Raw genomic sequence first — 26,865 nt, forward strand, 5'->3', positions numbered from 1 at the left:
GATTGACCCTATTGGGAAGCCGTATGTGGGACAAGGATGCGGATGGCTACTCTCGGGGTGGAGGCTTCTCTGTTTTGACCGCGGAATCCTTGACATGAGCCTTGGCAGACGGTGACGACATCGAGGGGTGGTTTTGTTGCTAATCCCCATACATATAAACATATATAGCGTCTTCAAATAGAATTAAACCCTTAAGTCCCTGTGTTTGAAAACTCCATTATGAATAATATTATATAGAGAATACAATATGCACCCTAGGATAGGTAGCGGTGAAAGAAGCGTGTGGTCATTGAACCAGTCAGGTATGTCTGCGTTGTCATGTCATGCGCTTTGACTGAAGATCGGCCGGAAGGTTGAAATCCGTTCAAGATGCCCACATGCACCTGGGCGGAGATATCCGCCAGTCGGCGCCCCTAGTAAGACCGACACCGAACGTGGAACCCAGTATCCTCTCCGCAGGTCTATGTCAGTTATCCTAACTACCTTCATGTGCTTAGCCGCCTTTCCTTAAGAGAGCAGAGTGAAGTAAATTGTGGTCGCAAGATTTGCTGGAATGTATTGACTTTTTGCCCTGCAGACATATAGTTGTATGGGACTATGGACCATCCCTACTTATGCGGGCATCAAGCTCTCAGGTGAATGCCAACTTTGAGGGGGATCTGTTGGCCGGTGGAGTCCACGCGTCTACCTTGGCGTACCCTCCAGCTCGGCGGTCCTTTCACATCTTCGGCGCCGACAAACTTTGAATAATGCTACCCTGCGGCTGCTTCGAGATAGGTGCATTGCTCAAGTGATCCGATCCATCTACTATAAGTAACCTGGGAAAGCAGCACGAGGAGGTCGTTACGATAGAGAGGTCCAACACCATCTAGCAAGACGCCCTTCATCAAGTCCTGGATTAAGCCCAGATTTTGCGCCTTTGCTTGGTTTCCAGTACATCGTCTTTACCAAGATCCCATATCATTTTCCCACTCACACATGCGCCATGGACAGTAGTACCTCCTGGGCGGGGAAGAATGCGGCTCTTCCCAGCGTGGGCACAATTTTGCTCGCTGCTCTTGGCCTGGTATGCCTTTCCCAGCCCTCTCATTATCAAATTCTTTACCTGTTAACAACCGAGTCCTCTCACAGGGTTTCGCCTACTGTGTCGTCGAAATCTTGTACAACTTATACCTCCACCCCCTGCGGCACTTTCCAGGACCCAAGCTTAATGCTATCAGCAAGATACCGTATACGAAGAGTCAGCTCTCGGGCGACTACCCTCGTCATCTCCAGGAGATGACCATGAAATATGGCTACTTTATCCGTGTCGCGCCTGATATCCTTTCGATCTTGCACCCCGACACAGTCCCAACAATCCATGGCCATCGCAAGGGGGGCAAGGACGAGAATCCGAGAGACGTCCTCGCCTTGGGCGGGAATGAAAAGACTATCCTCGCCGTTGGTCGCGAAGAGCATGGGCGGTTGCGGCGCATCTTGGCCTCGGGCTTCTCGAACCAGGCCATGATAGAGCAGGAGCCAATGTTCCGCGAATACGCCGACAAGTTGATCAAAGGTATGCAAAGCTATAGCAAGCGTGCGCCGGGACCACTAGATGTGACGAGCTGGTACAACTGGGCCACTTTTGATGTAATTGGCGACCTTTCGTTTGGCGAGTCATTTGGGTGTCTCGATGGACAGTCGTACCACCCCTGGGTCGCCAACATCTTCAAAGGTGTCAAAGAGAATCTTTTTGCAAATGAGATGCTACGCTACGGCCGCCGCGTAGGTCCCTTCTTGGCAAAACTCGTCCTCCCCCGCGACCTCGCCGGCAAAAACGCATACCACAAGGCCCTGAGCAGGGAGAAGGTGGCTAGGCGCCTAGCAGCGACTGTGGAGAGGCCCGACTATGTCAGCAGGATGCTTGTGGGCCGGAAGGGCAAGGATGATGTAAGTTGCGCATCTAAGGTTCCTTGTCTTCATTGCAGATGTAGCTGACCCTATGCCGCGCCTCATCCATAGGGCCTAAGTGTCGAGGGCATCGAAGAACACGCCGCCCTCCTGATCCTTGCAGGCTCCGAGACGACAGCCACCACGATGTCCGCTGCGACATACTTCTTGACCACCCATCCTAACGTTCTGGCTCGTGCCGTGGCCGAGGTCCGTCAGTCCTATGTCGACGACAAAGAGATCAGCCTTACTCAGGATGTGCAAACCCCCTTCGTGGAAGCAGTCCTCAATGAGACCCTTCGCCTGTTCCCGGCCGCACCCGTTCCAGTCCCACGTGTCATAAACAAGGATGGCGAGATCATCGACGGGCGTTACATTCCCCCCGGTGTAAGCAATTTAGTGCATTCCTTTTGTCCCTGCGTTTATATTCCAACCATTTCGTTTCGTCTATCTGCCCCTGACCTGACAGCCTAACAACGCACCAGACACTTGCCGAGAATCCCCTCTGGGCCATTCATCGCCACCCGAACTTATTCCACCGCCCCAATGAGTTCATTCCCGAGCGATGGCTAGGTGATGAAAGGTTTAAGAACGATCGGCTCGATGCAGTTATGCCATTTGGAAACGGCCCGCGCGTCTGTATCGGCAAGAAGTACGTCTCTCTTCTTGTCCTGTTGCAGCCCATTACTGACGCCGGCAGCCTCGCAAATTCTGAAATGCGCATGCTGATGTGCAAGGTACTGTGGAATTTCGACCTGGCCTTGGCCGAGGACTCGAGAAACTGGATCGACCAGTGTAAGGCCTTCAGCATCTGGGAGAAACCACCTCTACACGTGTATGTGAAGTCTAGGCAAAACTAGAGGGCTTTGTGAGAAGAAGTAGTACGGCAATGGATGGTTGTGAGCTGCAGTACGAACAGTTTGAAGACTTTAGGTCAATTGATCATATCACAATAAGGAGTTTCATAGAACTGCAATCTCAATTATGCCTACATGTCTGTAGAATAAGACGATGTGTGTCTTGACGTCCATGGACAAGCCATTACCGATCTTGCTCGCAAGGTCTGTAAATGAGAACTGACGAGGAGTCGGTTTATGTCATCGAGACCGATGGCAAGGAAAGAAAAGCCTGTCAATAGGATGCCAATGATGGCATTAAATGACGCGGTAATAGAAACAGCTTTCAGGGGGTCTGCTGTGTCATCTTTTGTCAATACCTAGGTACTGTGGGCTGCGCATCCCAGGCTCCTCCTCTACAGTATTATGTCAAGAGTATATAATCCTCAAAACAAGCTCAGGTCATACAGACACTAGTAGACACACTCAAGAGGTTCTGAGTGTCTCCCTGGGAGCTTATCAAAGGCCCCTCGCCTTGTTGTCGGCAAGCTTCAGCTCCTTGTTCAGATCTCGATGGCCTCTTTGATGCAGGAGTATCCTGAACCTGGACAAGGGGTAATTCGGACTATTCTAGGGGTTTCCCATTTGAGAGTATGAGGGAGCATTAAATGTGAGATGAGTCCCATTCCCATCCGCGCGCATGGGTGGCTGTCCTCTGGGAAGTCAATATATAACTTGAAGGGAGTGCCTTACAGGGGTGAGGCCCAGAGGAGTTCCCAGTCGTTGGCAACTTCCAAGGTTCGATGCTAAGATCTCACATGCTCGCTTAATTTCATTGTTGAAGAATACTCGGTCTCTCCACCATTCCCGATATTACCTACCTTGGTCAGGACGTGTCGCCGGGTGGACAGGAAGCCTGGACAGTTTCTTGACGGCATGACAGGCAGGGAATATGAAATTCAATTTCCGAGTTTGGTCCCACCTGGAAGCTTGTTGCCCCCGGAGCCTTGGCATCTGCGACAGCAGCATATAGAACAGCGCGGCATGGAAATTAAGTTATATATTACCCAGTCTACTTTCGGATTTCACTTCTTATTATCTTTCAAGGGCAACTCGTCGAGGGTGCGTGTTTTCCTTTTCGCTTTTTGGCCCTGGGCATCCGCCGTTGACATTGACAGCATTAAGGAGGCCTCGGGGAGGTTATATTTAAGCTTCCGAGTGATGCGGAATTGCTCACTGCAACAATAAAGTTTGATCTCAAAAGGGGACGGGCATACCCTCTTTGAAATCGACGGGAAATTAAACACCGCGATATTCCGAAGAGCTTGCTCTGTTACCAATATAAAAAGCAGAAGGTATGCTGATAGCGGACTTCACCAGAAAGACCTTCGTGCAAATCTGGTTTTGTTTGTTCTTTTTTTTATCTCTCAGTCTCAGCGCCTTGACTCACAATCTGCCATCATGCGTGCACTCGACCTTCTGATTTACTCGAGGCTCCTTCATCTGGCCTCGGCGACCAAGCACACGGCCAAACCCGAGATTGAGACTGTGACCACAGATGTGCTTGTGGTTGGTGGCGGCTCTTCCGGAACCTACGGAGCCATACAGGTGCACGATGCGAACAAGACCGTGGCTGTCATTGAGCGCGCAGGTAAACTGGGTGGACATGCAGACTCGTACTATGGGCCCAATGGCAGCGTGTATAACGTCGGCGTACAAATATTTTACGACATTCCTGTCGTCATCGACTACTTTGCTCGACACGGCGTGCCTCTCTTCACAGCGCCAACGATCGACACGTCAGGTACCATCAATGCGGACTTCTCCCTTGGTGTAGCAGCTCCCGCAGCCAATGTGAGCACCACAGAACTTGGAATCGCCATCCAGAGGTACGGCGAGTATCTTGCAGCGAATTTCTCCACCGTCTACCCTGGCTACTACCTGCCTGATCCGGTGCCGGAGGACCTCTACATGCCTTGGGGCGACTTCATGTCAAAGCACGGCTTTGGTGGCATTGCAAATCTCATCAACACAATTATCCAGCCTGCGGAGGCATGGAAAGAACCTGCGTTGTTCCCACTCAAGCTGCTCAGTTTGGACCCTCTGAGAGGCATCACGACGGGGTTCAAAGTCACGCGAGATGTCAACGACCTCTATCGCTCGGCGGCCTCGATTCTCGGTAACAGCGTGTATTACAACTCGAGCGTCATTACGCTGTGCCGCTCAAAATCCGGAGTTGAGGCCATCGTGCGGACACCCACAGGACTCAAACGCTTCGTGGCCAAGAAGCTTCTGATGGCGACTCCGCCAGTGTCCGCCAATTTCCTAGGTTGGGACTTGAGTAATGAGGAGACCGAGCTTTTCGACAAATTCACAACGCAACAGTATTACGCCGGCGTCATCCGCCACTCGGGTCTGCCGCAAGTGACCGTGCAAAATGTGGGCTTCACAACCCCTTTCAACATCCCAGTACTTCCGGCGCTGTTCAACGTGGTACCCACTGGCTTCCAAGACAACACGTTTGTGATTTACTACACTGCACACGAACGTGTCGAGCCTGATGCGGTCAAGGCTGACACTGTCGCCACTCTCGAGAGATTGGCTGCCGGGGGCGTTATTGGCGAATCGGAGACCGAGTTCCTAGAGCTTTTCGACCATCCAAACATCCGCATGTACGTCTCGGCGGAGGACGTTCGCGACGGATTCTACTCGAGGCTGTACGGGCTTCAGGGGCAGCAGAATACCTACTGGACTGGTGCTGCATGGGTAACTCAGGCTTCTTCGCCAATTTGGGACTTCACAAAGAGTGTCGTTTCCGAATTGCTCGCTGAGCTGTAAATGATGCGCAGGGTCACCCTACACTACCTAAGTACACTATATGCACTGAGCTTTACTCTGTAATAGTAATTTAATTACTTTAGCTTCATATAATGGGAATGTCAAATGATATAGAGGCCTTAAGCATAAATGTGTACTCAGGCCCGTACCTACGTGATAGGACTACAGATATCACAAGGATTCGAAAGACTGTCGGTGTATGTAACTGGTTACGCTTCTATTCCGCACACGTCTGAGGATATACATGGCGACTTTATACATTGGTAAACGCTCGAGACCCTCTCCGGATGACAGCCTTGAACTGCTGTGCTGTCTGCAGTTGGGAAGCCAATCACAACTCCATACCCGCCTGGTGGCTGACTATGCCTAGCCCCAGCTTCCACTGCCTCCACCGGTGCACTGGTAGGATGCACATTAGGAGCTTTCGATCACATGGCCATATTCTGCGTTCTGTCATGAAAACTCGACACACTTCTTGCCGACGAATTCAAAATGCGAGTAGGACACATGGTTTAATTAAATATCCAAGTGTAGACAGCTACTCAAGCAGGAGATGATAAAGCAGTGTTACTGTTGAGAATGTGGACTCTACCAATTATTTGATTCGTATTTCCGTGTACTCGTTTCTGAGATCCACCCCATGCGCTACTAGGAGTTCATGAGCATCAGCGCGATAAAAGTCCGGCATCGGGGTCTTGAAGCACGATCGCAGACTTTCTATATCCGGTCGAACATAGCGCAAGCTGGACAATTCTTCTCTCAAAAAAGCGTTGAACTTCTCCCAGCTCCAGTAAAGTCGTATTATCGACGGGCTCCACCTTTCTTGTTCACGCAGTGGATCCGTTGACTCCGAGAACTGGTGCAAAATCTTTCGGAGCAGAAAGGCAGCTCGCTCTGAGTCCCGAGTTTCGTGGCCATTAGTGGCGAGAGGTGCAGCTGATCCTTGGGAATGGGCAACGGACATAGCCCGTGCAAAGAAATCTTCGACCTGACTGGGATGAGGGGTCGGACGGCGAGCCAGCCAACGAATGTTGGAGTGGGACTGCGGTCGCAGCAGCAGCAAGAAGCGGTAGGTGACTGCCGCCCATTGCATAAGGAGCGGCAATGCAGGTGTTTCCTCGTAAGATTGTTCACGGTCAATTTGCGTGTGAGGCCATTCCATCGGCCCAGTCGTCAAGGGATCTTTGACGAGGAGACCTAAGAAGTGATCCAAGGACCAATTTTGGCCCAGTCCTGCCTGCACTTCAATCTCTTTATAATCTTCCTGTGTCAAACCCTTGATTTCGTCAATAAGGCTTTGAAGGCGTGCCTTGTCGCTAAGTAACTGCACACAAATATCGGCCTGCTTTTCCCACTCCAGCCACAGGTCCAGCGTTTTTAGATCGGTGGACAGGATTTCTGCTGCTGCCTTGTGCTTCAGACTCATTCCCGAGGTCGCCGGATTGTAGCCCCACAAATAAGGGTATGTCTGCAAGCGAGGAAACCGTTCTGGGGGAAGTGGGATGTCGTGCAGCCAACCGTCCTCGGAGATGGACAATGAAAGTCTCTTGAGAGGGACTTCTATCCAGCCCTCATTATCAATCCATGCCCGATCCATGGGAATAACCCCCCACACAAGGGGCATTCCGATTTCAATTAGCGTGTATTGGCCATGAGAGCCGTCATCTTGCCTCAAGATCAAGACTGTCGCATGATATATCTGTTCATTTTCAAGCATAACAGCAAGGTATTGCGCATGGCTTGGTGGCTTGTAATTCAGCCTGGATTCAATGTGGCATTCCCAAGATTTGTCAAACGGGGACTGAGCCGGCTTTATGAACGTCCACGTGAATTGGCTTGTGAAACACTGGTCCAGTTCACCAGGGACAGAATTTGCGTGCCAAAATTGTGTGTCAAGTTGGTGACGCTCCCGCATGAAATTTCGCGAGACCGCCATATAGGACAGGTCGCGGTCTGAAACGGTGATAGGTCCGAGAATCTTGCCTCGGACAGTGATGGCTCCAAACCTGGTGACACCAGGCACCCCAACCAGCCCAAAGTCTTGACTTCGCGTAACCACATGATCAAAAAGCTTCGGATCCTCCATACTAGCATTGACGAGCATCTTCCAGTTTGGGACCCAAGATGGAAGGTCTGAATCACCTTCTACAGCTAGGCGCGAAGCCAGGATCAACACTGCCCCTTCTAAACCGTTGGTGGCGAGAAAGGCCGCTATTCCCGTATAGACTTGCGCAGTGGACAAGCCGTAATCCGCCTTGAACCATTCTTCCTCGCTTAAGGGTAAAAGACTCAGGAGGGCAAAGACTCTATCGCGGTCGTCCTTACAACTGCACGACGCAGTATCAAAGAGGAGTCTCAGAAACTGTTGTGCGCGTGACACGCTGGCGGTTGTAGGCGTTTTTGGGGTCAAGCCAGCTGAGTATCTGGAGTGCTTGAGCCATGGGGGATGTGCGATTCCGGAACCGAATATTGCTTCCAAGGGCTTCTTCGCAAATGCTGAGAGGTAGGTCGTCGCCGCGCCACAGTGCAACTCGAGGGTCGGTGCCAGCGCCACTTCTTGCACTATCCACATACGTCGAAAGTAAGGCCTCGCAAAAATATTGGTGAGACTGGATCTCTCGTGGGACGTAAGCCCATCGAAGTCCCGCAGTCGCTCAGGTTGTCCAAGCAACGACATTGCGACGCCACTGTCATCCTCCATTGACTCCTGGCCGAGATACACAAGGACCGTGAAAGCCCTGGCGAATATCTTTCGCATCAGGTCGACTTGGCGAGACCTTTCTTCTGGGTCGTCCTGATTGACACAGATTGCATCCACCCAGATTCTCCGGTCTGATGTAGGTTTCCGTATGCTGCGCAAAGCCTTATCACAGTTTGTTCCGATGTTCAGAAAGGTATCGGCATTTTCAAGAAATATGGTCTGGATGGCCTGGTATTCAACGTCATCATCAGAATTCATGGCGTCGTCGTAGTCTGTCCACGTATAGGACAGCGGCTCATACACGACCGGGTCTGATAGGCGCACTTTACGCAGCGATCCTACTAAGGGATCTTCGCGCGCGCCGCTTCTGAGATCCAAGACGCGGATCTCATCCTCAACCACTGTTTGCGCCTTCCTGAGGAGTTCCCGCGGGACTCCGTTGTAAGTGGTAACAGGCACTCGGATGTGTGTGTCCGGTGGTTCGGCTGCCTGGCTGCCATTGGGATTGCTGACATCAGGCGTGACTGGATCGATGAGGTATTGGACAGACTGGGGCCAAGACAAGTTCAGGCTGTTTGATTCACGGATCTTGGGACTTGTCGACATCATACTGACTGTTTAGGCGCTTGATGACCTCCACTTAGCGAGCTGAGTGTAGGGCACAGAGTTACTGTACAACTTATCAGGATAGGATCAAGGCATCTGAGCACGGCAAATGTAGAGTGAGGCTCTTGTATTGGATTGAAAGGCTTATATAATCACTGTCTCGGAAAAACGAAGTTAGGCCCCCCCCCTGTTTTATTACCCCTGTCAAAAATTTTAAAGGTTTATTAAGAAGTAGTCTTCTTTTAATAACTCTATCAATATTAGACTTAGAAATATATAAAAAATATCTTTATAATCCTTATAAAAGTCTTTATAAGACTAAAATTTTTAAATAATTCTTATTTAAAGTTTATATATTACTAGGGTTGTAGATTAGACTACTTAATAGGTCCGTGCACTTACTCATCTTATCAGCTTAGTAACCTCTATACCTTATATAAAAAGATTTAATAATAAATATTTAAAAAATACTATTATATAGAAGTTTTAATAAGAATTATAAATATATTTTTTATATATTTTTAAGTTAAGTATTAATAGAGCTATTAAAAAAAGACTACTCTTTAATAAACCTTTAAAATTTTTGACAGGGGTAATAAAACAGGGGGGAGGCCTAACTTCGTTTTTCCGAGACAGCAGAGCGGGGAGACCCCTGCACTTCCATCGTCAGCTGCACATGTAGCACAGCCTGGATTGAATTCTTTTACAGAATCTCTATTACCATACCTCTGGTAAATTGTGGCCTACCTAGGTACTGTTAATGGATACCTTGAATCCTGTGAAGCCGAATGGCAGCTGCGTGGCACGCCAGTCGCTCAGTAATCAATTTCAGGCCAAAAAACAAATACGCCACGAATTATGATGCGGTGTCGCAAGACAATGGCCGTCAACTGTGATGGTAAATTTCAAGATCAAAAACTGCCTAGGCCGCCAGTGGCGGTCCGGAATGGTTCACATGTCCAGTTACTAGAAAGCTTGTATCTAACCATACAAAGTAAGACCAGCATTGCATCACTCATCCCATAACACCATAGACCAGCTGCCACCGTCCGGCAAAGCAACACTTGTGGTCCACGTAGCAAGTGCCTTGTCGTCACTGATGATACCTGTAAGTGGGTCCCTGCTGAATATAGACAACCTTCCCGGTACCGAATATTGATTTCCAACCGCAATCAAAGTGCCATCGGCGCTGACGGAGAAGCTTCGTGGCCACTTACCCCCCGAAGGCGCGAGTTGCACAAGACTAAGACCACCGGAATCAAGGTCCACCTCGTACGTGACCAATGTATCGCTTGCCTCGCCTTGGTACAAACTTCTACTGTCGTTTCTGGAGGACAAGATCAGATGGTTGCTTTCTGCGAGTGCAATTTCCGCTGGAATGGAGATCTCGAGCCCCAGACCATTGCTGAAACCATCCTGGAATATGCTGTCTTTGTAGATCGGTTGGAGCTCAAAGTCTCTTTCAACATCTCGATAGATGACCTCGAATCCAAAGAGAGACGCAGTAAGCTCTCCCAGTACGTATAAAAAGGTCTTGTTTCCGTTTCCCTTGACGAAGACACCGTGACGAGCTCCGTTAGTTGGATTGCCGGGGTCCAAGGGCTCGAAGCCCAGCTCGTCCAGCCGATCATCCCAGCTACCGATTCTGTATTTGCGGATGACATCGGCACCACGGTCGAAGGCTAGAACAAAGCGGCCAGTGGGGTCAACTGCTGTGCCGTGGTTATAGGATTGGTTCTGGAGTGGCGGATATTGCCCTGGCTGCAGCTTATGCTCGTAGTGAAATCGCTGGAGCTCAATCAGCGCGCTTGCATTGCTCGTGTCGATCACGGACAGGCCGGAACCGGCGTAGTGAGCCATAGCCATGCGTTCCGAGGCGTATTTGCTCCCTGCTGCCGGCCCGAATAGCGTAGTGATGTTGCTGGTGGCTCTGAGCGTCTCTGCATCCAGGGCCGCAAGAGACCCAGCATTCTGGATGGTCTGTTGCGTGCATTAGAACCCAAGAGTACTCGCATCAGGATTTCCTGTCAGGCGAGTTTCCAAGACTCACGTAACCCTCGTTGAGGCACAATAGGGTGTTTCTGGATTTCTCCAACACCATCCATGCGGGATTATAGCCGCAGTCTTGTGTTTCTGTGAGCAAATTGATTAAGTACATCCCTGAAGTCTCCTCGAGGGAGAGGTGTGAGACAGTCCCTCCATAATTCGAGACATACAAGCTTCTCCTTGCGCTTGTGGTGGCGAACTTGAGATACAGAGCAGTGATCAAGCGCCCTGCTGGAAACATCTTCATTGGAACAGATTGCTAGGTCATGAAAAAGTCGGTACAGGTTGCACCATCTCGACGCGTGTAATTCAGAGGGTAGAAAAGCGAATTCGACTCATTCCTTGACCCCTATAAAAACTCTTTATACGAAACCAGGTAAGATGGGGCCTGTTCCAGAGAAGACCACAAATCTCCTGTCTTGGCGTAAGCTGACCGTAAGGTGTGCTTTGAATCAGTGGAATATCTGATGAGTAATACTTCCGAACGTAAAAGCGATAGGCTTGATGACTGCAGGGACGAGTTGCCAGGTTAGCTCAAGGCGTGTCACCTCTTTGATTCCCGTACCCCAAACCATCGGCGTTGTCACTTTACAAACATAGAGACACGTTTAGTTCAGGAGCGTAGCGAGTGAATCGTGATGCACGGATGTAGAGTGATGCGCATGTAAGTAATGGCCATATTCAGTCGAGATACGTTTTTATATTATTAGACACGAGGTCCATATCCAGTGCAGTCATGGCCTTCTTCTATAACCACCGCGGACATGGATGTTGGCGATCGCCGTCTTCCGTGCTGCGGTTGTTGACCATCGAGATATCTGGTTTGTCTGCCATCTTGAGAGTTGATCGAGGAATTTTAAGGCTGAAAGGTGAAGCCGTCGATAGGAAGACGAATGATTCAAAGCCTATTATCGGCAGCCTCGCTGGACAAGGCGGCCATTCTTGTTTTTTTTTTTTCCTTTTTGCGCCCCTGACTGGAAAAGGGCAAATGAAACAAGCAGGATGTCACGGTTGCAATCCCGGGTCTAAGAATAGGAACGTCAGGAGCATGGCCGATGGTCAAATTCCAGGTCCTGACAAGCGCAACCCAGTAGTATTCACTTTGGGCTTATTGATATCAAACAGACTCCCCATACTATTAGTTGCAGGTCACCAAGCTGCCGGTGCGTCAAAGTAATGACCAGCTTACGATTGTAAGTGTTCGAACCCAGCCTTTCGGGATCGCTTCCTTTGGCAGGGGGCCAAGCTTCTTCCCCGGACTGATGGGTTGATGGGTAAGATGAGGGGGGGTGTGGGTAACGCGGGGTTCTCGCATGAAAAATATGGGCCTCATTCCCGGATTTATGCAGGCGGATATGCTTGTGATTCGACGACGCGTGTCTACCCTATCAAACCCTGCACTCACACGAAACTACCCGAGACGAAAATGGATTAGGTCCATCCCTCCCCCACAGGCCGCTGGCCAAGACCGCATGTACTGATGACACGAGGCGAACGCATCGAAAGGGCATCGAACACCAGTCTTAAGGATTTCCGCTCGCCGTCGGAAAAGGATCTCTACTTGTACGCACGCCTCTCGGTACCCAGTTCGCGCGAACTGTCGCGTGGGGCGATGCCACAGCCGCCGCTGTGAGCTTTGGGAATCTACTGGCCTCGAGCTCCTCCGGGGCTGTGGGGGGGAACCAACGGGCCAACGGACGTCTCGTCCCTCCTCCGAAGATGTTGGGTGTACACAGCCGCAGCAGTCAGGATGATGATCCAGCTGGAGGAGCGTCTGTCAACACACCATTATCGGGCCCACAGAGCGCACCCATGGTTGCGTCGCCCTCGCTGTCTGTGTCATCCAGTACGCCCCTGCACGTCCTGGCACACGCCTCGACACAGGAGCGGAAACGCAGCGTTTCCGACTCTACAGAACGGCCCACAAAGCGGAAGATAGTAAAGGTCACACGTGCTTGTGACGTCTGCAAGGTATTATACACTCCCGGAGATAGCAGTGGCTGTCCCGCCTGGTCACACGGTAGGCCGAAGCTGACGCTCGAGCAAAACCCAAAGGCACGGAAGGCAAGATGCTCCGGTACGCTGCCCTGTGATAGTTGTGTGAAACGGGGCCGCTCCCGGGACTGTCACTATGATGCAAAGTATAGCCGGGGAAGGCCTGTGAGCCCGCCGAGAGTGCCCGACCGGCGAGATTCTTACTCTTCTGGCGACCGCGATGCCGTGGAAGGCAATGGCTACGGCCGCCGAGGCCTGGATAGCAACAACGCCGGCGTGAGCACACGATTCCGCGCGGTCAATGCTCCGATGGAACCCATGCAAATGCCACAGTCAGAACAACGCGCAGGGAACGAAACCTCTGCGCCTTCGCGTGCTTCACCCGAACTGGAGGTGTCCGAGATCCAGGGCCAGTACCACGATACCACCTCCGGTCTTGCTTTCTTACATCGAGCGTGCAGACGATTGTCCAAAGAGGCGAGTGCACAGGCTGGTAAATACATCGCTCCTGTGCCTAGCCAGCCCGAGAACGAGGACAGCCCGACCCTGACAGTAGGCGACAAGCCCCTCGGCCGTGTACGGCATGACCGTGTTGAATTTCCACCCACTCAACTGGCAAAGAGGCTCCTTCACCTGTACTCGGATGTTTGCATGGCGACATACCGCTTCCTCCACTTGCAAACTGTTGAAGGTTGGCTGGTTTTCATGTCCACCAACGACAGAGCCGGTCTTCCACTGTATCATGGCGTGGGGCGTGCAAAGGCTGCCATAGTCTTGACTATACTGGCTATAGCAAAGTCTCACGAGGACAAGGCCACTGGAAGGTTTCAAGTCGACGAAGAAGCATCAATGGAGCAGACCGACGCCTTGTTCTCCGACGCATCTGCGCTTGTTCAGCAGGAGACCGCGAGTCCGACACTGGAATCCGCACAGGCTCGGCTTATACAAGTTCTGTACCTCCTCACAACGTCTCGTTTCAACCAGGCCTGGTATGTCTTCGGCACTGCCATACAGCTTATATCCGCGCTTGGCCTCCATCGAAAACCTGGAGGAAAATCTCGAGAAGTACCGAAAGGGAACTACATCGAATTGCAGCTGCGCAAACGAACTTTCTGGACTGCCTACATCTTGGACAAATACCTTGGTGTCATTTTCGGCAGGCCACGACATTACAACGACGAAGACATCGACCAAGAAGCGCCCGACAGCGTCAACGACGAGGATATGACTCCTACGGGCCCTGCTGCATCACATCAACGGGGCAAGAAGGACTGCCATGTAGATGCCCTTATTTATCATTCTCGGATCGGAACCATCATCAGCGAAGCAGCCAGGACGGTCTATTCAATAAAGCAGGTATCACACAAGGAACGCATCACAGCTGCCCACCGCCTTGGGAAGGACCTTCAGCGTTGGCGCGAGAGCCTCCCGCCGTATCTGGGGTCCATCCACCCATCCAGCCTGATACCAACGTTCCGTCGTCAGTCAATTACTCTTCGAATAGCATACTGTCATGCAATTATGCACATCAACCGTCTGTTTCTCTTGGGCAAAGTCAGCACTGGGAGCGAACCTCAGATACGCGAAGCCATCATCGCGGCAACTACTGTGCTCGAGACAGTCGACGAAATGGTGACTGAGCAGGGAACCCTGTTTCACGCGTTCTGGTGGACACATTACGTTACCTTTTGTGCCCTGGCTATAGTTTATGCCTGGGAGGTCCAGAGCAGGAAGACACAGCCAAGCGTTGTTTTTGATGCGGAGATCTCCCACTCGGAACTCATGGCACTGGCTGAGAAATGTCATAAACACCTGGCGCAGGCTACAGCTTCCAACTCGCCCAGCCGGAGGTACAGTCTGATCTTGGAAAAGTTGCGGAGGGAGGCGATTCGAGGAATCATGCCGAGGCACATCAGCTCGGCGGCAGCGCGTAGGGAGACACTGGCAGAGCAGGGGACTGAGATGAGGGGCACCACTGGTCATGCACCACATGCAACCCCTACTCAGACACCAGAGGCACCGTTCCCTAGTCCAGCTAGTCGCCCTCAGAGTGCGATGGAGTTGAATTCAACACCACAAAATAGCTTTGGGGCCACTTTTGAGGAAATGAATTGGGCACTACAGGAGTGGCAAAGTGAGGATTGGTTGAACTTGGATTCGATGGTAAGTGTGGAGACATGCATCCTAAATATCCGTATGGGTCTTGGCTAATCCGAACCACAGGCATTTGGTACTTTCTCGGAGAGCTACGATGCCCCGTTTTCATGAAACACACAACCAGAAATGTGGCCTGACAAATACGCACCATCTTTGAGCACATATTCTTTGACAGTTGCGGTCTATATAGTCTACGTGTAAAAGTAATAATACATGCATCTTGACCACAAATCATATGTTGAACTTGGTTAAGTTCTCCGGCCCCGCGTCCCGGGCGATCTTCTTGACCTCCGCCTCTCCGATCTCCTCAAAGATGTCGTAGCCCCATCTCGCCTGGACATTGAAGCGTTTATGCCTCTCCAGTGCGGTCACCTTGTGGAAGACATCATCCGGCAGCTTCACCACCTTCAAGTTCGACTCGATCCGGCTCGGGGTGACACTCTTGCTCAGGACGACGGTGCCCCTCTGAACGCCCCACGAAAGGACGAGCTGGGCGGCATCGAGGCCCTGCTGGCTTGCCAGATCCTTGACCCCGGCGTCGTCCACGACCTTCGGCTCGCCGGTCTGGTTGTTCCCCAGTGGCGAGTATGCCTCGATCAGGATGTTCTTTGACCTGCAGAAGTCCACGAGCGCAGGCTGTTGGAGATATGGGTGTGCCTCGATCTGGTTGACTGCGGGGACCACCTTCGTCTTCGAGATGAGATCCTTGAGCTTGTTGACCGTGAAGTTGCAGACGCCTATCGCGCGGACTTTTCCGGTGTCTAGCAGCTTCTCCATCGCGGTATATGTGACTGCTGGGTCGATGTCTGCCAGCTTGAAGACGCCATGCTCGTCGATCGGGAACCATTTCTCGCTAGGCTCAAACGCACTGCAGCAAATATTTGTTAGCGATCCAAATCTTCATGCTCTCGGCATTGTGGAATCCTCAACTTACACGGGCCAGTGCATCAAGAAGAGATCTAGGTAATCCGTCCCCAGATCCTTCAGTGTCTTATCCAGCGCGGCCTCGACGTCCTTTGGGTCATGCTTTGTATTCCAGAGCTTTCCTGTGATGAAGATATCTGAACGTGGGACACCGCTCTCCTTGATACCTTCTCCAACTGCCGCCTCGTTGCGGTAGATGGCGGCGGCATCTATGTGGCGGTAGCCAGTCTTTAGGGCTGTCTTGACTGCCCCGACAACTTCATTATTGGGTGCCTGCCAAGTTCCGAATCCAACAGCTGGGATTTTGGCGCCAGTGTTGAGGGTGAAGTGTGTGGGGAGCGACATCGCGAACGAGTCAATGTGAAGTTGCAGTTGGGGTTTGGGGTATCAATGCAGAGAAGGTGCCTCGGATTGGCTCGGACAGCTATCAGATTTGCGAAATATTGACAGATGCCCGTGATCCCTGGCCTCTTTAACCAAGCCCACTTTGGGGACATTGGGATTTATTCCTCACAGCGGTTATGCCCCACGCACTCTTTTGACGATCGAGCGCCGGACCACATCCAAGACTTTCGGAAATGCTGTCCCGCCCGCTGGTTTTCCGGGATCCCAATTTGGACAGGCCGCAACGAAGCGGGCCCTTGCCGGATTCGCGTGCAATTGGTCACGAATCTCACCAAGAGCAGACTACCGCGTAAGACGATGATCCACTACGGAAACGTCATCGGCAATAAGGTGTTCCCGGTTGGAAATATGTTCGTATCAATAATACCCGAGTGCAGCGTGTGGCTCATGAGACTGTCAGAGTTGAGTTCATATACCATAGGTTAGCTGCACTCACTTGTAGTTGAGCATGCACATTACCCGACCGTCACAAACATCCTCAACTGATTTGGACTACATCTTTCCCATAGCCCGCGCGATACTTCAAACATTTCAACTAATAGCTCTGCCAACCCGCCGCAGGCCCTCGAAGTCTACCCACTGGATCCCTTCATCCGAGCTGCTCACTTACCATGGCCCCCGCAGCAGCTGTGTCAACTATCTGGAGGCCAGCTGAACCTCTGGCTGCAGGCACTGAGAAGGACGTCGCAGGTGTGCAACATGTTGAGCAGGTGGAAGACGACTCAACACTTAGAACGTTGGATGAGGTTCTAAGGCGGCGGGCAAGGACAGATCCAAATTTGCCTGTTGTGTCATACCCGTCCTCAGGCACCGAGTATGTCGACTACACATTCCAGCAGCTCGATGTTTTCGCCTATCGGGTGGGCAAGCACCTCCAGGCTACTGTTCCATCAAGGACAAGCTCCAACGAGAAGCGGACCGTTGTTGCTATGCTCGGGCCATCGAACCTCGAATATCTGGTGACTATGATGGCACTGTTCAAACTCGGCCACACAGTCCTGTTCCTATCGACTAGAATATCAGTCCCTGCCATCGAGGGACTTATCAAATCGACCGGGGCGACATACATACTCGCAGATCCCCGGCATATGGAGCCATCACTGGCTACCAAGGAGCAAGTACCAGGCCTTCAAGTCCTCGACATGCCTACGAGGTCGAACTTTGAATTCCCGGTCGATGTCGTTGGAGACACTCAGCTCGACGGCGCTCTTGATCCGAGCGTGGAGACGACCCAGGTTGTGTACATTATTCATTCAAGTGGTAAGAAATTTGCACCAAGACTACATCCCCGCTTTCTTGTCTCACAACTTTAGAACTAACAACCCATACTCGCAGGATCAACTGGGTTGCCAAAAGCCATCTATCAGAAACAAAACGCAGCGGTGTCCAACTTTTCGGGCAACATGAACATGAAAGCGTTCATCACGCTGCCGTTATACCACAACCACGGTATTTCTAACTTTTACCGTGCGATCTGGTCCAAAAAGGCCATTCATCTGTATAACGCGGACTTGCCCTTGACCTGCAGCTATCTCATCAAGATCTTGCAGACCCACGATTTCGAAATCTTTTATGGAGTTCCCTATGCACTGAAGCTCCTCGCCGAGGCCGACGAAGGCCTGTCACTGCTCGCTCAGCTTAAGATCGTTATGTATGGTGGCTCAGCCTGCCCCGATGACCTAGGTGATCTATTGGTCGAGCATGGTGTAAATCTTGTTAGCCACTACGGAGCGTGAGTAAAGTCTTATATCCCTGCCGTAAAGACCATTGCTAACAACCCCGAATAGAACCGAAGTGGGCCAGCTCATGACATCTTTCCGGCAACCTGGCGACAAGGCTTGGAACTACGTCCGGGAACATGACAAGCTGAAGCCTTATTTGAAGTGGATCCCACAGGGGCCTGGCCTGTTTGAGTGCTGTGTCCTCCCAGGTTGGCCGGCCAAGACAGCCACCAATATGGATGACGGTTCTTACCGCACGAAAGATCTCTTCGAGCCTCACCCAACAGTTGCTGGCGCGTGGAAGTATATTGCCCGCCAAGATGACACAATCGTGTTGGTCAACGGCGAGAAATTCAATCCTGTAGTCACAGAAGGCAAGATTCGATCCAGTAAGCTCGTTACGGAGGCTGTTGTTTTTGGAGCTCAGCAGCCATATCTTGGAGTTCTGGTCGTGCCATCGCCTGCGGCAGCCCTCGACAAATCACCATCTGAGGTTCTCGATCTGGTATGGCCACTCATCGAGGCAGCTCAAGAATCGGATGATGCATTCGCCAAAATCTCCAAGGATATGGTCGTCATTCTCCCTCATGATGTCGACTACCCGCGCACCGACAAAGGCAGCCTCATTCGTAAGATGTTCTACAGGGTCTTTGCAAAGGAAATCGAACTTGCATATGAGATATCTTCGGCAACTAACGAGAATGCCCGGGAGTATTCCGAGACAGAGCTGCGCGATCTCCTGAGAGCACTGGTCACCAAGTCCGTACCACAGGGGACTAGCTTCACCGATGAGAGTGACTTCTTCGCTCTTGGACTGGACTCATTGCAATCGATTCAAATACGGGCAGAGATTTTGAGAACCGTCAAGACACCAAATAAGCTGACCCAAAATGTGGTGTTCGACCATCCTTCTATCGACAAGCTCGCTGAGTATCTATCGGGCTCATCAACACAGACCAGCGTTGAAGACGAGATTGCATCCCTGGTTGAGAAATACTCGACTTTCTCCCCACCTCGACCCAAGACTGGAAAGTTTGTCGCAGTCACTGGATCGACCGGCTCCCTTGGCGCACACATCGTCGCCCAGCTGGTGCAAGACTCCTCCATAGATCGGATATACTGCTTCGTCCGCGCTCAAGATGAGTCAAGCGCAGCCAAGCGGACAGCAGAATCTCTGATCTCGCGAAAGCTGTACCACAGCCTACCCCAACAGCTTCGCAGAAAGGTCATCTCCCTTCCTGCCGACCTCTCCAAGCCTGACTTGGGGCTGCCAGAGTCAACATACCGTGAGATAACCTCAAGTCTCAGAACAGTCATCCACGCCGCCTGGTCCGTAAACTTCAACATCCGCCTGTCATCGTTTGAGAAGGACAACATTGCTGGAGTGCGCCACCTGATCGACCTGTGCCAGTCCGGCGGCGCATCTTTCAACTTCTGTTCGTCGGTGAGCACGGTCGCCAGACACCCCGACGAACAAGGCCCCGTTCCCGAGTCCCTGCCCGACGCCAAATGGGCACAAGGGATGGGCTATGCGCAGTCCAAGTGCGTTGCTGAATCGATCTGCTCCCGTGCCGCTCAGGGCGCGGGCATCCCAGTGCGGGTCTTGCGAATTGGCCAGATTGTTGCCGACACGACGCATGGCGTGTGGAACGCCACTGAGGCCGTTCCGCTGATGCTGCAAAGCGCCCTCACGATTGGTGCACTGCCACGCCTCACGGAGACTCCATCCTGGCTTCCTGTGGACATCGTCGCAAAGGGTGTCACCGAGATCTCGCTCACAGATGACAACAGTAAAGCAACCACTGGCGCCATATTCGCGAACGTGGTGAACCACCGCACATTCAGCTGGACCGAGGATCTTCTACCTGCTCTGCGCAGCGCCGGCTTAGAGTTTGAGGAGGTCGAGCCAAAGGAGTGGGTCAAGCGGCTCAGGGAGTCTAACACAGACCCCGTCGTGAATCCGCCCATCAAGCTGGTCGACTTCTTCGCAAGCAAGTACGACCGTGACGAGCTCTCGCCCTCGAAGAAGTATGTCACTGACACGGCGCGGTCGCTCTCTGAAACCCTGGAGAATGCGCCACTACTGGACAAGGACTTTGCCAAGAAGTTCGTGGACCAGTTCTGCAGGACAGCCTGGAAGAATTCGGCGGCCAAGAAGGATGGCGAGACAAATTCGCCCGCAAAGCGAGTAATCATCGTCACCGGCCCTTGCGGTAGTGGAAAAACAACCCTGGCCACCGCACTGGCGAGCTCGCCAATGGCCGCCCCATTCATCGAGGGTGACTCTCTCCACAGCAAAGACGCCGTCGACCGCATGCACGCCGGCCAGCCCCTGTCCGACGAGCACAGGAAACCATGGCTTGACCGACTCGTGCGGCGGGCACACGAGGAGCTCTTCGAGCTGGGCTACGACACGGTTGTGGTCAGCTGCTCAGGGCTGAAGCGCTCCTACCGGGATCAGATCCGGCAGATCGGCGCGGACGGCAGGGCCCATGTGGTATTCTTGGACTTGCAGTGTCGTCCTGAGACGTTGATCGCTAGGCTGCAGGAGAGGAAGGGTCATTACATGAAGGCAGAGATGGTCCACAGTCAGCTCGCGGATCAGGAGGGTATAGCGACGGATGAGGTTGATGTGTTCCCGATCGATGCTGAGGGTGCACTGGAAGGTATTTTTAGGGAAGCCACTTGGGCTTTGGAGCAAATATCATAGCTTTCAAATTTATATGGGTGCCTATATCTACGTCTACTGTCTAATTCAGTACTGAGGCTTGAGGAGCAGGTACTCTTTCAGCATTTCCATAGAATCAATGACATAAATCTGATTGGAATCCACAATGATATGTCGCTCTCCTTGAGTTATCCCAAGGCGAAGCAAAGCTTTATTCAGTGCTCCATCCAAATATTTACTTGGAACAGAAGCTAGACTTGAAAGATGTGAATCCGTAACCCAGTAACGACGCATGACCTTTCTACTAATAATCCAGTTTCGTCACGTTGATGCGATGCGAACCAACTGTGCCGAGGAAAAGAACCAGGGGAACGACGGACATGGTGACATGAGCGATGCATCTGAAAGCTTTCTAATAAAGTTCAAGAACAGAATTTGATCATATCGTCAAATTGACAAAGGGAATCGAAGCATAGAGTGCGAAGGGTATTAAGACGAAAGGTCTAGGATTATCCGGCATGGAATGTGGCATGGAGGATCCCCACGATGGCAGACAGGCAATATACATGCATTTGAATTTGAGAGGCATTTCGATTGTGACTTTGTTAAGGCGATAGTCCACTCGTTTGACGGCCGACCGGAGCCACGTTCACAAAGTGCCATAGCCACCGTTCGACAGACCGGTGCTGCTTTGATCTCCATAAATCTTTCCAGCTGTCCCGTAGGACTTCACCTGGCTCACGGCCAACGCATCGACCTCGTCCCGCGGCACTGCTCCGGCCGAAGCCAAAACATTCGTCACGGCGTCAACGGCACTCCACTTCACCATTCCAGTGGATGATTCAGCCCAGGGAGAACTGAGTACGACAGCGTCTCCAACCTGGTTCTCCTGTGCGCCGTTGAGAACTCCGTCAAGACTGGCATCTCCATAGTTCCCGGTGGCGTAGGCCGCCTGGTTAGCATTCATCTGGTAGTAGCGATTGGAGGCCTTCGTCGTGCTGGGGCCGGCAATGAAATAGTTGTTGATAATGTCATGGGAAAACTTTCCGCCTGTGTTTGCCGCGGTATATGCTGCCTGGTAGTTGTAGACCACATTGTTGATGTACTGCGTGTTGTCCTTGGATAGTGGCTGGCGATTATGCGCGCTTACCCATAGGTTGCCGAAGAATGTAGATGGCCCAGTCTCGATGTGCGCACCAAATTGCTGTCCGATGGGAAATGCAATTATAGAATTGGACACGGTCAAGTTCACCACCCCGACGGCGTCGATCGCTTGACAATCAAGAGTTAGGGAATTGATGTAAGAAATTAGACAAGTACAGCCGAGCGGTTTGGCGGAAGGGCGGTTTTGAAATCCACTCACTGTCCCATTGACCATACGCAAACGAACAATGATCCATAATGATATTGGAAGCCGTGCCAAAATTCACTGCGCTCTTGCCTGTGTTCGAGTCCAGGCTGCCTTGTCGAAATCTCATGTTGGTGATGATGATGTTATTCTTGCCGCTGCCCGAGACCTCAGCAGCCATGATCCCGATTCCGGGACTGGGCGCTGTCGAGCCATCGATGGTCAGGTGGCTCGATAGGGACACGGCTGAGCTTAGTTTGATGTATCCGGCGACATCAAAAACGACAATCCGGTTGGACGCGCTCACGCAGTCGCGGAAAGAGCCAGAGCCGGAGTCGTTGAGGTTGGTGACATGGCAGGTTGTGCCGCCTGTCCCGCCGGTGGAGACCGCGCCGAAGCCCACGGCTCCAGGGAAGGCTAGAGCAGACGTCACAGAAGGAAGGCCGAGAGCGGCTACAATAGAAGCTAGAATGCTGAACATATTGTCTGTCTAGAGCACTTGGGGCTGAAGCCAAGCTCATCCGATCTCTTGGAAGAACACGACCGAAAGCTTGGCGATCGGAGTCTCACACCTTTTTATAGCCCAGGGCTGGGAAACCCGCCTTAGAGGGGTACTCCATAATATTGAATTCGGACGGACCCTAATTAGGAAGCAATCTTCTGTCCCCAGGTGTAGTAACCTTGAAAATTGTAATGTTTTTCCTCCAATCCCCACTTCCGCTCCCAATGAGGCTAAGTGCCGCTGTTCCAATGTTACTATTTCACATACGGGCCTCATCACACTGGGGCTGAGAGCGGCAGCGATATTGTCGATTGAAGTGGTTGTATTTGAACACCGCCCAGCTCTGGGAGGTTTCAGATCACTGTGGAAATGCATACAGATTTACACGTCACTGCAAATAGACCTCGTGGCCCCGTCTCTGATAGCTGGTCCACCTACGGTAGGATGATCTTCTTGCGCTTTTGGCTTGTTGCCAAGAGTAAACCCTTAAACTTCAGCTCGAATAGGCGAGTACGAAAGCAGACTTGCTCCCTCCGTCAACATAGATTTCACGTCAATGTCACGGTCCTAATCGCAAGAGGCCCAAACAAGACCAGCCCCGTAGAGAATCCTTTAAAGGTTAGTGAGCTGTGATATACTGATGGATCGTCCTAGTTTATAACAGATGTATCTTCTCCACGGTCAAAGGTCCAACTTCCTCATGACACCAACCAAATTCACCGTGCATTACACCTGACATATATACCGGCGCCAGAAGCCCGTCAAATGTCCCGCATTGATGCAGCGCCACTTGAACGGCACCTGGTAACATCGGACAATGACAATGACCCAGCCGTACCGCAAACTGCAAGGTCCGATGCCCAAGCATCCATTACCTGGGGACTCACTGGTAATCAACATAACGGCTTCTTGTACCCTCTGTACCTCTTAATTTATTAGCAAAACAGTAAGAAATCACCGCGTCAATCATGACATGGCCACTATACTGGAGTACAGACGGCCCATAATCACGCTGCACCCTATTGTATCCATCTTCGCATTCTGCCACCTGCTAATTGAGTAATGCCTGGGCCTTTCCAACACACCGTCGTAAAGCAGAAACAAGTCCCGGTTTCCATAACACTTCCATCCACGATGGCACAATCAAGCTTAGGGTTAGTGTCCAAGACGTGTCGTTTCGGAGGCTGAGGCTGAAGTGGTTGGTTGACTCGACAAGGTACCCCCAAGGTACGAAAAGACGTCTCAATGCGTGCTTCTTGCCTAGGTGTTGACAAAACGCCAGATCATTAAGCATAGCGAGGAGTGTCCTGGAAGGAAGCGGAAGGGCAACGACGAGCGGGGCTTTCTCCATTGCTGTGCAACCCGGCAAAATGTTTCTCGTGCACGGATTGGTCAATCAATGTATCTTCAGTGTGCTGTACCTACCCAAGGAGTTGTTATTGCGTGGTGTTGAGGAAGGAGCACTTGAGCAGCTCCCGCTCGGCTCTAGGCACCCTGCCGCCTCGCGCGGCGTTTTATCTCCTCGCTCTGCTTATTCCTTAGCCGAACGAAGCCTTCAGGTATACACAGTTTCCATTCTTCATTTCGCATCGCGTGAGACTCATTCATAGTATTCGCAACGATATCTGAAACCGACACTGCAAACCAATATGAGCTCAGACAAGCTTCCCAGGGTTGCTCTGCTCATCGACAGCATCAACCTCGGGGCCTATACGATCAGAGGCGTCCTGGCCGAGATCACCAAGCACGGTGATGCGAGAGTCAGACGAATGTATGGCGACTGGACACAGCCCGACCACGTGCTTTGGAAGAAGTTCCTCGAGGAGCATTCGATCCTGCCTGTCCAGCAGTTCGCCTACACCACCGACAAGGCCACCGACAAGAAGGCCACCGACGGTGCCATGACCATTGACGCCATGGACCTGCTCCACACTGGCCACTTTGACGCCTTCTACCTTGTCTCAAACGACAGCGATTTTTCGCGTCTCGCCTTGCGCATTCGGGAACAGGGGCTCGCCGTCTACGGCTTTGGCGATGCGAAGACGCCGCGCCCCTTTATCAACGCGTATGACAAATTTTATTATATCCATGCCTTCGAAGCTTCGCAGAGCCTTGGCGAGACACCACATCCCGCAAGCTCCCATGCCAATGTGGGCATCTCACCGACCACGGCACCCGCCAGCTCCGGCGCTGCGACCGGTAGGCTGGACGCACAGGCCCTCAGCATCCTAAGGGAGGCTGTGGAGGCGTGCGCTGGGGACGATGGTCAGGCGAACCTATCTAACGTCGGCAATTATCTGTCCCCGGAGTTTAAAGCTGCAAACTACGGCTTCGGAACGCTGCGCCAGCTGGCTAAAGCTTCTGGGATTCTGGACGTGGAATTTGTCGGGCGCCCTCCTGCAGCGGCGGTATGCATGGTGAGGCTAAGGGATACCACTCACAAGCGGCCCCGGGTAGATTAAGCAGTTTCATGAGGCGGCCACTCAAACTACAACCCATATTTAGATCAAACAACGAATTCTTCCAAACCCCGAGTTTGACCTGCCGTCTTACGTGTGTGCCTCGTTGAATAGGTTTTGTTGCACTGTAGGATATACGAACGACGATGCGATGACCGAGCTCTCTTCACGAAACAGCCAGTAGAAGAGCCTCGAAAACCCTATCATATCAAAAAGTCCTGGGTTTCTCTAAACCGAAACTTGACGAGTTTGAGCGATGATAGTTGGCTGACTGACTCTGTTGTTCATGTGCCGACAGAAGTCGATGCCTGTCTTGATGTATGAGCACGCTGCTAGCCACGAAAGGTTCAATTGCATATTAAATGATGGAGACGGTTGTATCATGAGTACGGTGAATGGTTTAGGTTTTACGATCGCTCACATTTGCATTGAGGGAGACATTGGGGCGGAAAACTGTCAACTGGTGCCAAGCCTCGCTTTGATGTCGATTTGTAACTAGGTACTGGATACTAGAAAGGAAATGAGCTGACAGTGTCTTCTCCGAATGCCCAGAGTCACTGTTCTATGTTAAATTGTACTACATGATCTCTATCCGTTCAAAGGGCTGATTGATTGAGTCGTGGCCACCAGAAACAGCCTCCCCTTGCATGATGTTGGAGACATAAACAGGGCCAACGAGTGTAAAACAGTCATCCCGCCGTCGCAATAGTAGCGGGACCCGCGATCCCTGTACAATAGCAACCAAATCTCCTTGCTCTAGAGTCTGAGGGCCAATACCAAGGCAACCATTGGCCGTGGAGAACATGGCTGATTCCCCATTCGCACCGGTGCGCAACAAGTACTCGGCCTCATCGCGGCGGAGCTCGTCAGGACCGAAGTCTGGTGAGATCTGGGAGGAGTGCTTGTCGAGTAGGTCGATCCCGATTTCCCGGAAGGACTTTAGGAAGTCTATGAGGGCCTGTTGGGGGCCATGGCGGTGTTCTAGGCTTTCGAACATGCCAAGTGCCAGCCTCTCCATAACCTTCTTCTGTCTCCTATCAAGTTGCCCTTTGCCTGCGGCGAGTACAGGTTTTCCAAAGCTGATGACCTCGAAGTACTGGCGCAGCTTGGCGGCCGAGAAGTCGTTTCCGTCGGCCGTCCTACAAAAGGTGTCGATGAGGGTCTCGCGGTGGTCCTCGTTGTTGTTCTCATGTTTCATGTGGACCTGGACAGAGTCGCAGATCAAGGCGTCAACCTCGAGGATATGGTCCTCGCCACGCGTGGAAAATGCAAAGAAAGGATTCAAACCCTCGTTGCCGTCGGCATTGTACGTTCCGAGGTAAGCACCACTCAGGTATCTGGTGTCAACACCAGCCGTGCCGCGGAGATCCGGGACCCACAAAGGAAGGTTGATATCCTCTCCATTGTGTGGAGCACACGATCCAGCCGCAAGAAGCGTTAAGAGCTCACCGTCCGCCTCGATCCGGCTCCTCGCGAAATCGGCGTACACGTCTCGAATCGGAGCCGCGTAGTCGATTTTGATGGTCTTGACCAGCTCCCCACAGACTCCCATGAGTCCCTAGACCTTGTCCCTCGGGTCAGTAGCTTCAAGATGCCTCGTGGGTATCGACACGGCATGGACGTCTTGGGCCGCCTCCCTGGGAATGGTGAGGAAGAGATACCAAAGACTACGCGGCACATGTCGCAGAGCGACTTGTGCTCGAACTCGAACTCTTTCCAGAACGAGGTCT

The 26,865-nt window shown here is 51.9% G+C and overlaps 9 protein-coding genes across 9 annotated transcripts; 4 read left to right on the forward strand and 5 right to left on the reverse strand.

Moving 5' to 3' along the window:
- Nucleotides 1–985: 985 nt before the first annotated feature.
- KVR01_001002 (uncharacterized protein) lies at nt 986–2,789 on the forward strand (the record flags this gene model as incomplete). The annotated part of the gene is made up of 5 exons (XM_044789050.1): nt 986–1,066; nt 1,132–1,929; nt 2,002–2,316; nt 2,415–2,581; nt 2,630–2,789. The coding sequence occupies 5 exons, from the start codon at nt 986–988 to the stop codon at nt 2,787–2,789; spliced, it is 1,521 nt and encodes a 506-aa protein (XP_044650951.1).
- Nucleotides 2,790–4,226: 1,437 nt separating this feature from the next.
- Nucleotides 4,227–5,603, forward strand: KVR01_000237 (uncharacterized protein; the record flags this gene model as incomplete). The annotated part of the gene is made up of 1 exon (XM_044792518.1): nt 4,227–5,603. The coding sequence occupies one exon, from the start codon at nt 4,227–4,229 to the stop codon at nt 5,601–5,603; it is 1,377 nt and encodes a 458-aa protein (XP_044650186.1).
- A 595-nt stretch (nt 5,604–6,198) lies between these two features.
- KVR01_000658 (uncharacterized protein) lies at nt 6,199–8,361 on the reverse strand (the record flags this gene model as incomplete). Its single annotated transcript, XM_044789452.1, has 3 exons — nt 6,199–6,879; nt 7,162–7,930; nt 7,982–8,361. 3 exons carry the CDS (start codon nt 8,359–8,361, stop codon nt 6,199–6,201), a joined length of 1,830 nt encoding a protein of 609 aa, XP_044650607.1.
- A 1,560-nt stretch (nt 8,362–9,921) lies between these two features.
- KVR01_000196 (uncharacterized protein) lies at nt 9,922–11,233 on the reverse strand (the record flags this gene model as incomplete). Its single annotated transcript, XM_044785695.1, has 2 exons — nt 10,961–11,233; nt 9,922–10,890 (listed from the first exon to the last, which is right to left on the reverse strand). The coding sequence occupies exons 1-2, from the start codon at nt 11,201–11,203 to the stop codon at nt 9,922–9,924; spliced, it is 1,212 nt and encodes a 403-aa protein (XP_044650145.1). The 5' UTR covers nt 11,204–11,233.
- Nucleotides 11,234–15,339: 4,106 nt separating this feature from the next.
- On the reverse strand, nt 15,340–16,377 carry KVR01_000533 (uncharacterized protein; the record flags this gene model as incomplete). The annotated part of the gene is made up of 2 exons (XM_044782687.1): nt 15,340–15,976; nt 16,043–16,377. The coding sequence occupies 2 exons, from the start codon at nt 16,375–16,377 to the stop codon at nt 15,340–15,342; spliced, it is 972 nt and encodes a 323-aa protein (XP_044650482.1).
- A 671-nt stretch (nt 16,378–17,048) lies between these two features.
- On the forward strand, nt 17,049–20,868 carry KVR01_000794 (uncharacterized protein; the record flags this gene model as incomplete). The annotated part of the gene is made up of 3 exons (XM_044782300.1): nt 17,049–17,697; nt 17,773–18,169; nt 18,225–20,868. 3 exons carry the CDS (start codon nt 17,049–17,051, stop codon nt 20,866–20,868), a joined length of 3,690 nt encoding a protein of 1,229 aa, XP_044650743.1.
- Nucleotides 20,869–21,475: 607 nt separating this feature from the next.
- Nucleotides 21,476–22,655, reverse strand: KVR01_000218 (uncharacterized protein; the record flags this gene model as incomplete). Its single annotated transcript, XM_044794751.1, has 2 exons — nt 21,476–22,098; nt 22,190–22,655. 2 exons carry the CDS (start codon nt 22,653–22,655, stop codon nt 21,476–21,478), a joined length of 1,089 nt encoding a protein of 362 aa, XP_044650167.1.
- Nucleotides 22,656–24,325: 1,670 nt separating this feature from the next.
- Nucleotides 24,326–25,138, forward strand: KVR01_000102 (uncharacterized protein; the record flags this gene model as incomplete). Its single annotated transcript, XM_044794565.1, has 1 exon — nt 24,326–25,138. The coding sequence occupies one exon, from the start codon at nt 24,326–24,328 to the stop codon at nt 25,136–25,138; it is 813 nt and encodes a 270-aa protein (XP_044650051.1).
- A 574-nt stretch (nt 25,139–25,712) lies between these two features.
- KVR01_000872 (uncharacterized protein) lies at nt 25,713–26,687 on the reverse strand (the record flags this gene model as incomplete). The annotated part of the gene is made up of 1 exon (XM_044785622.1): nt 25,713–26,687. One exon carries the CDS (start codon nt 26,685–26,687, stop codon nt 25,713–25,715), a length of 975 nt encoding a protein of 324 aa, XP_044650821.1.
- Between the last annotated feature and the right edge of the window lie 178 nt (nt 26,688–26,865).

Source organism: Diaporthe batatas (genome assembly GCF_019321695.1).
Source record: "Diaporthe batatas strain CRI 302-4 chromosome Unknown Contig00001, whole genome shotgun sequence".
In the NCBI taxonomy this organism is placed as follows: Eukaryota; Fungi; Ascomycota; class Sordariomycetes; order Diaporthales; family Diaporthaceae; genus Diaporthe; species Diaporthe batatas.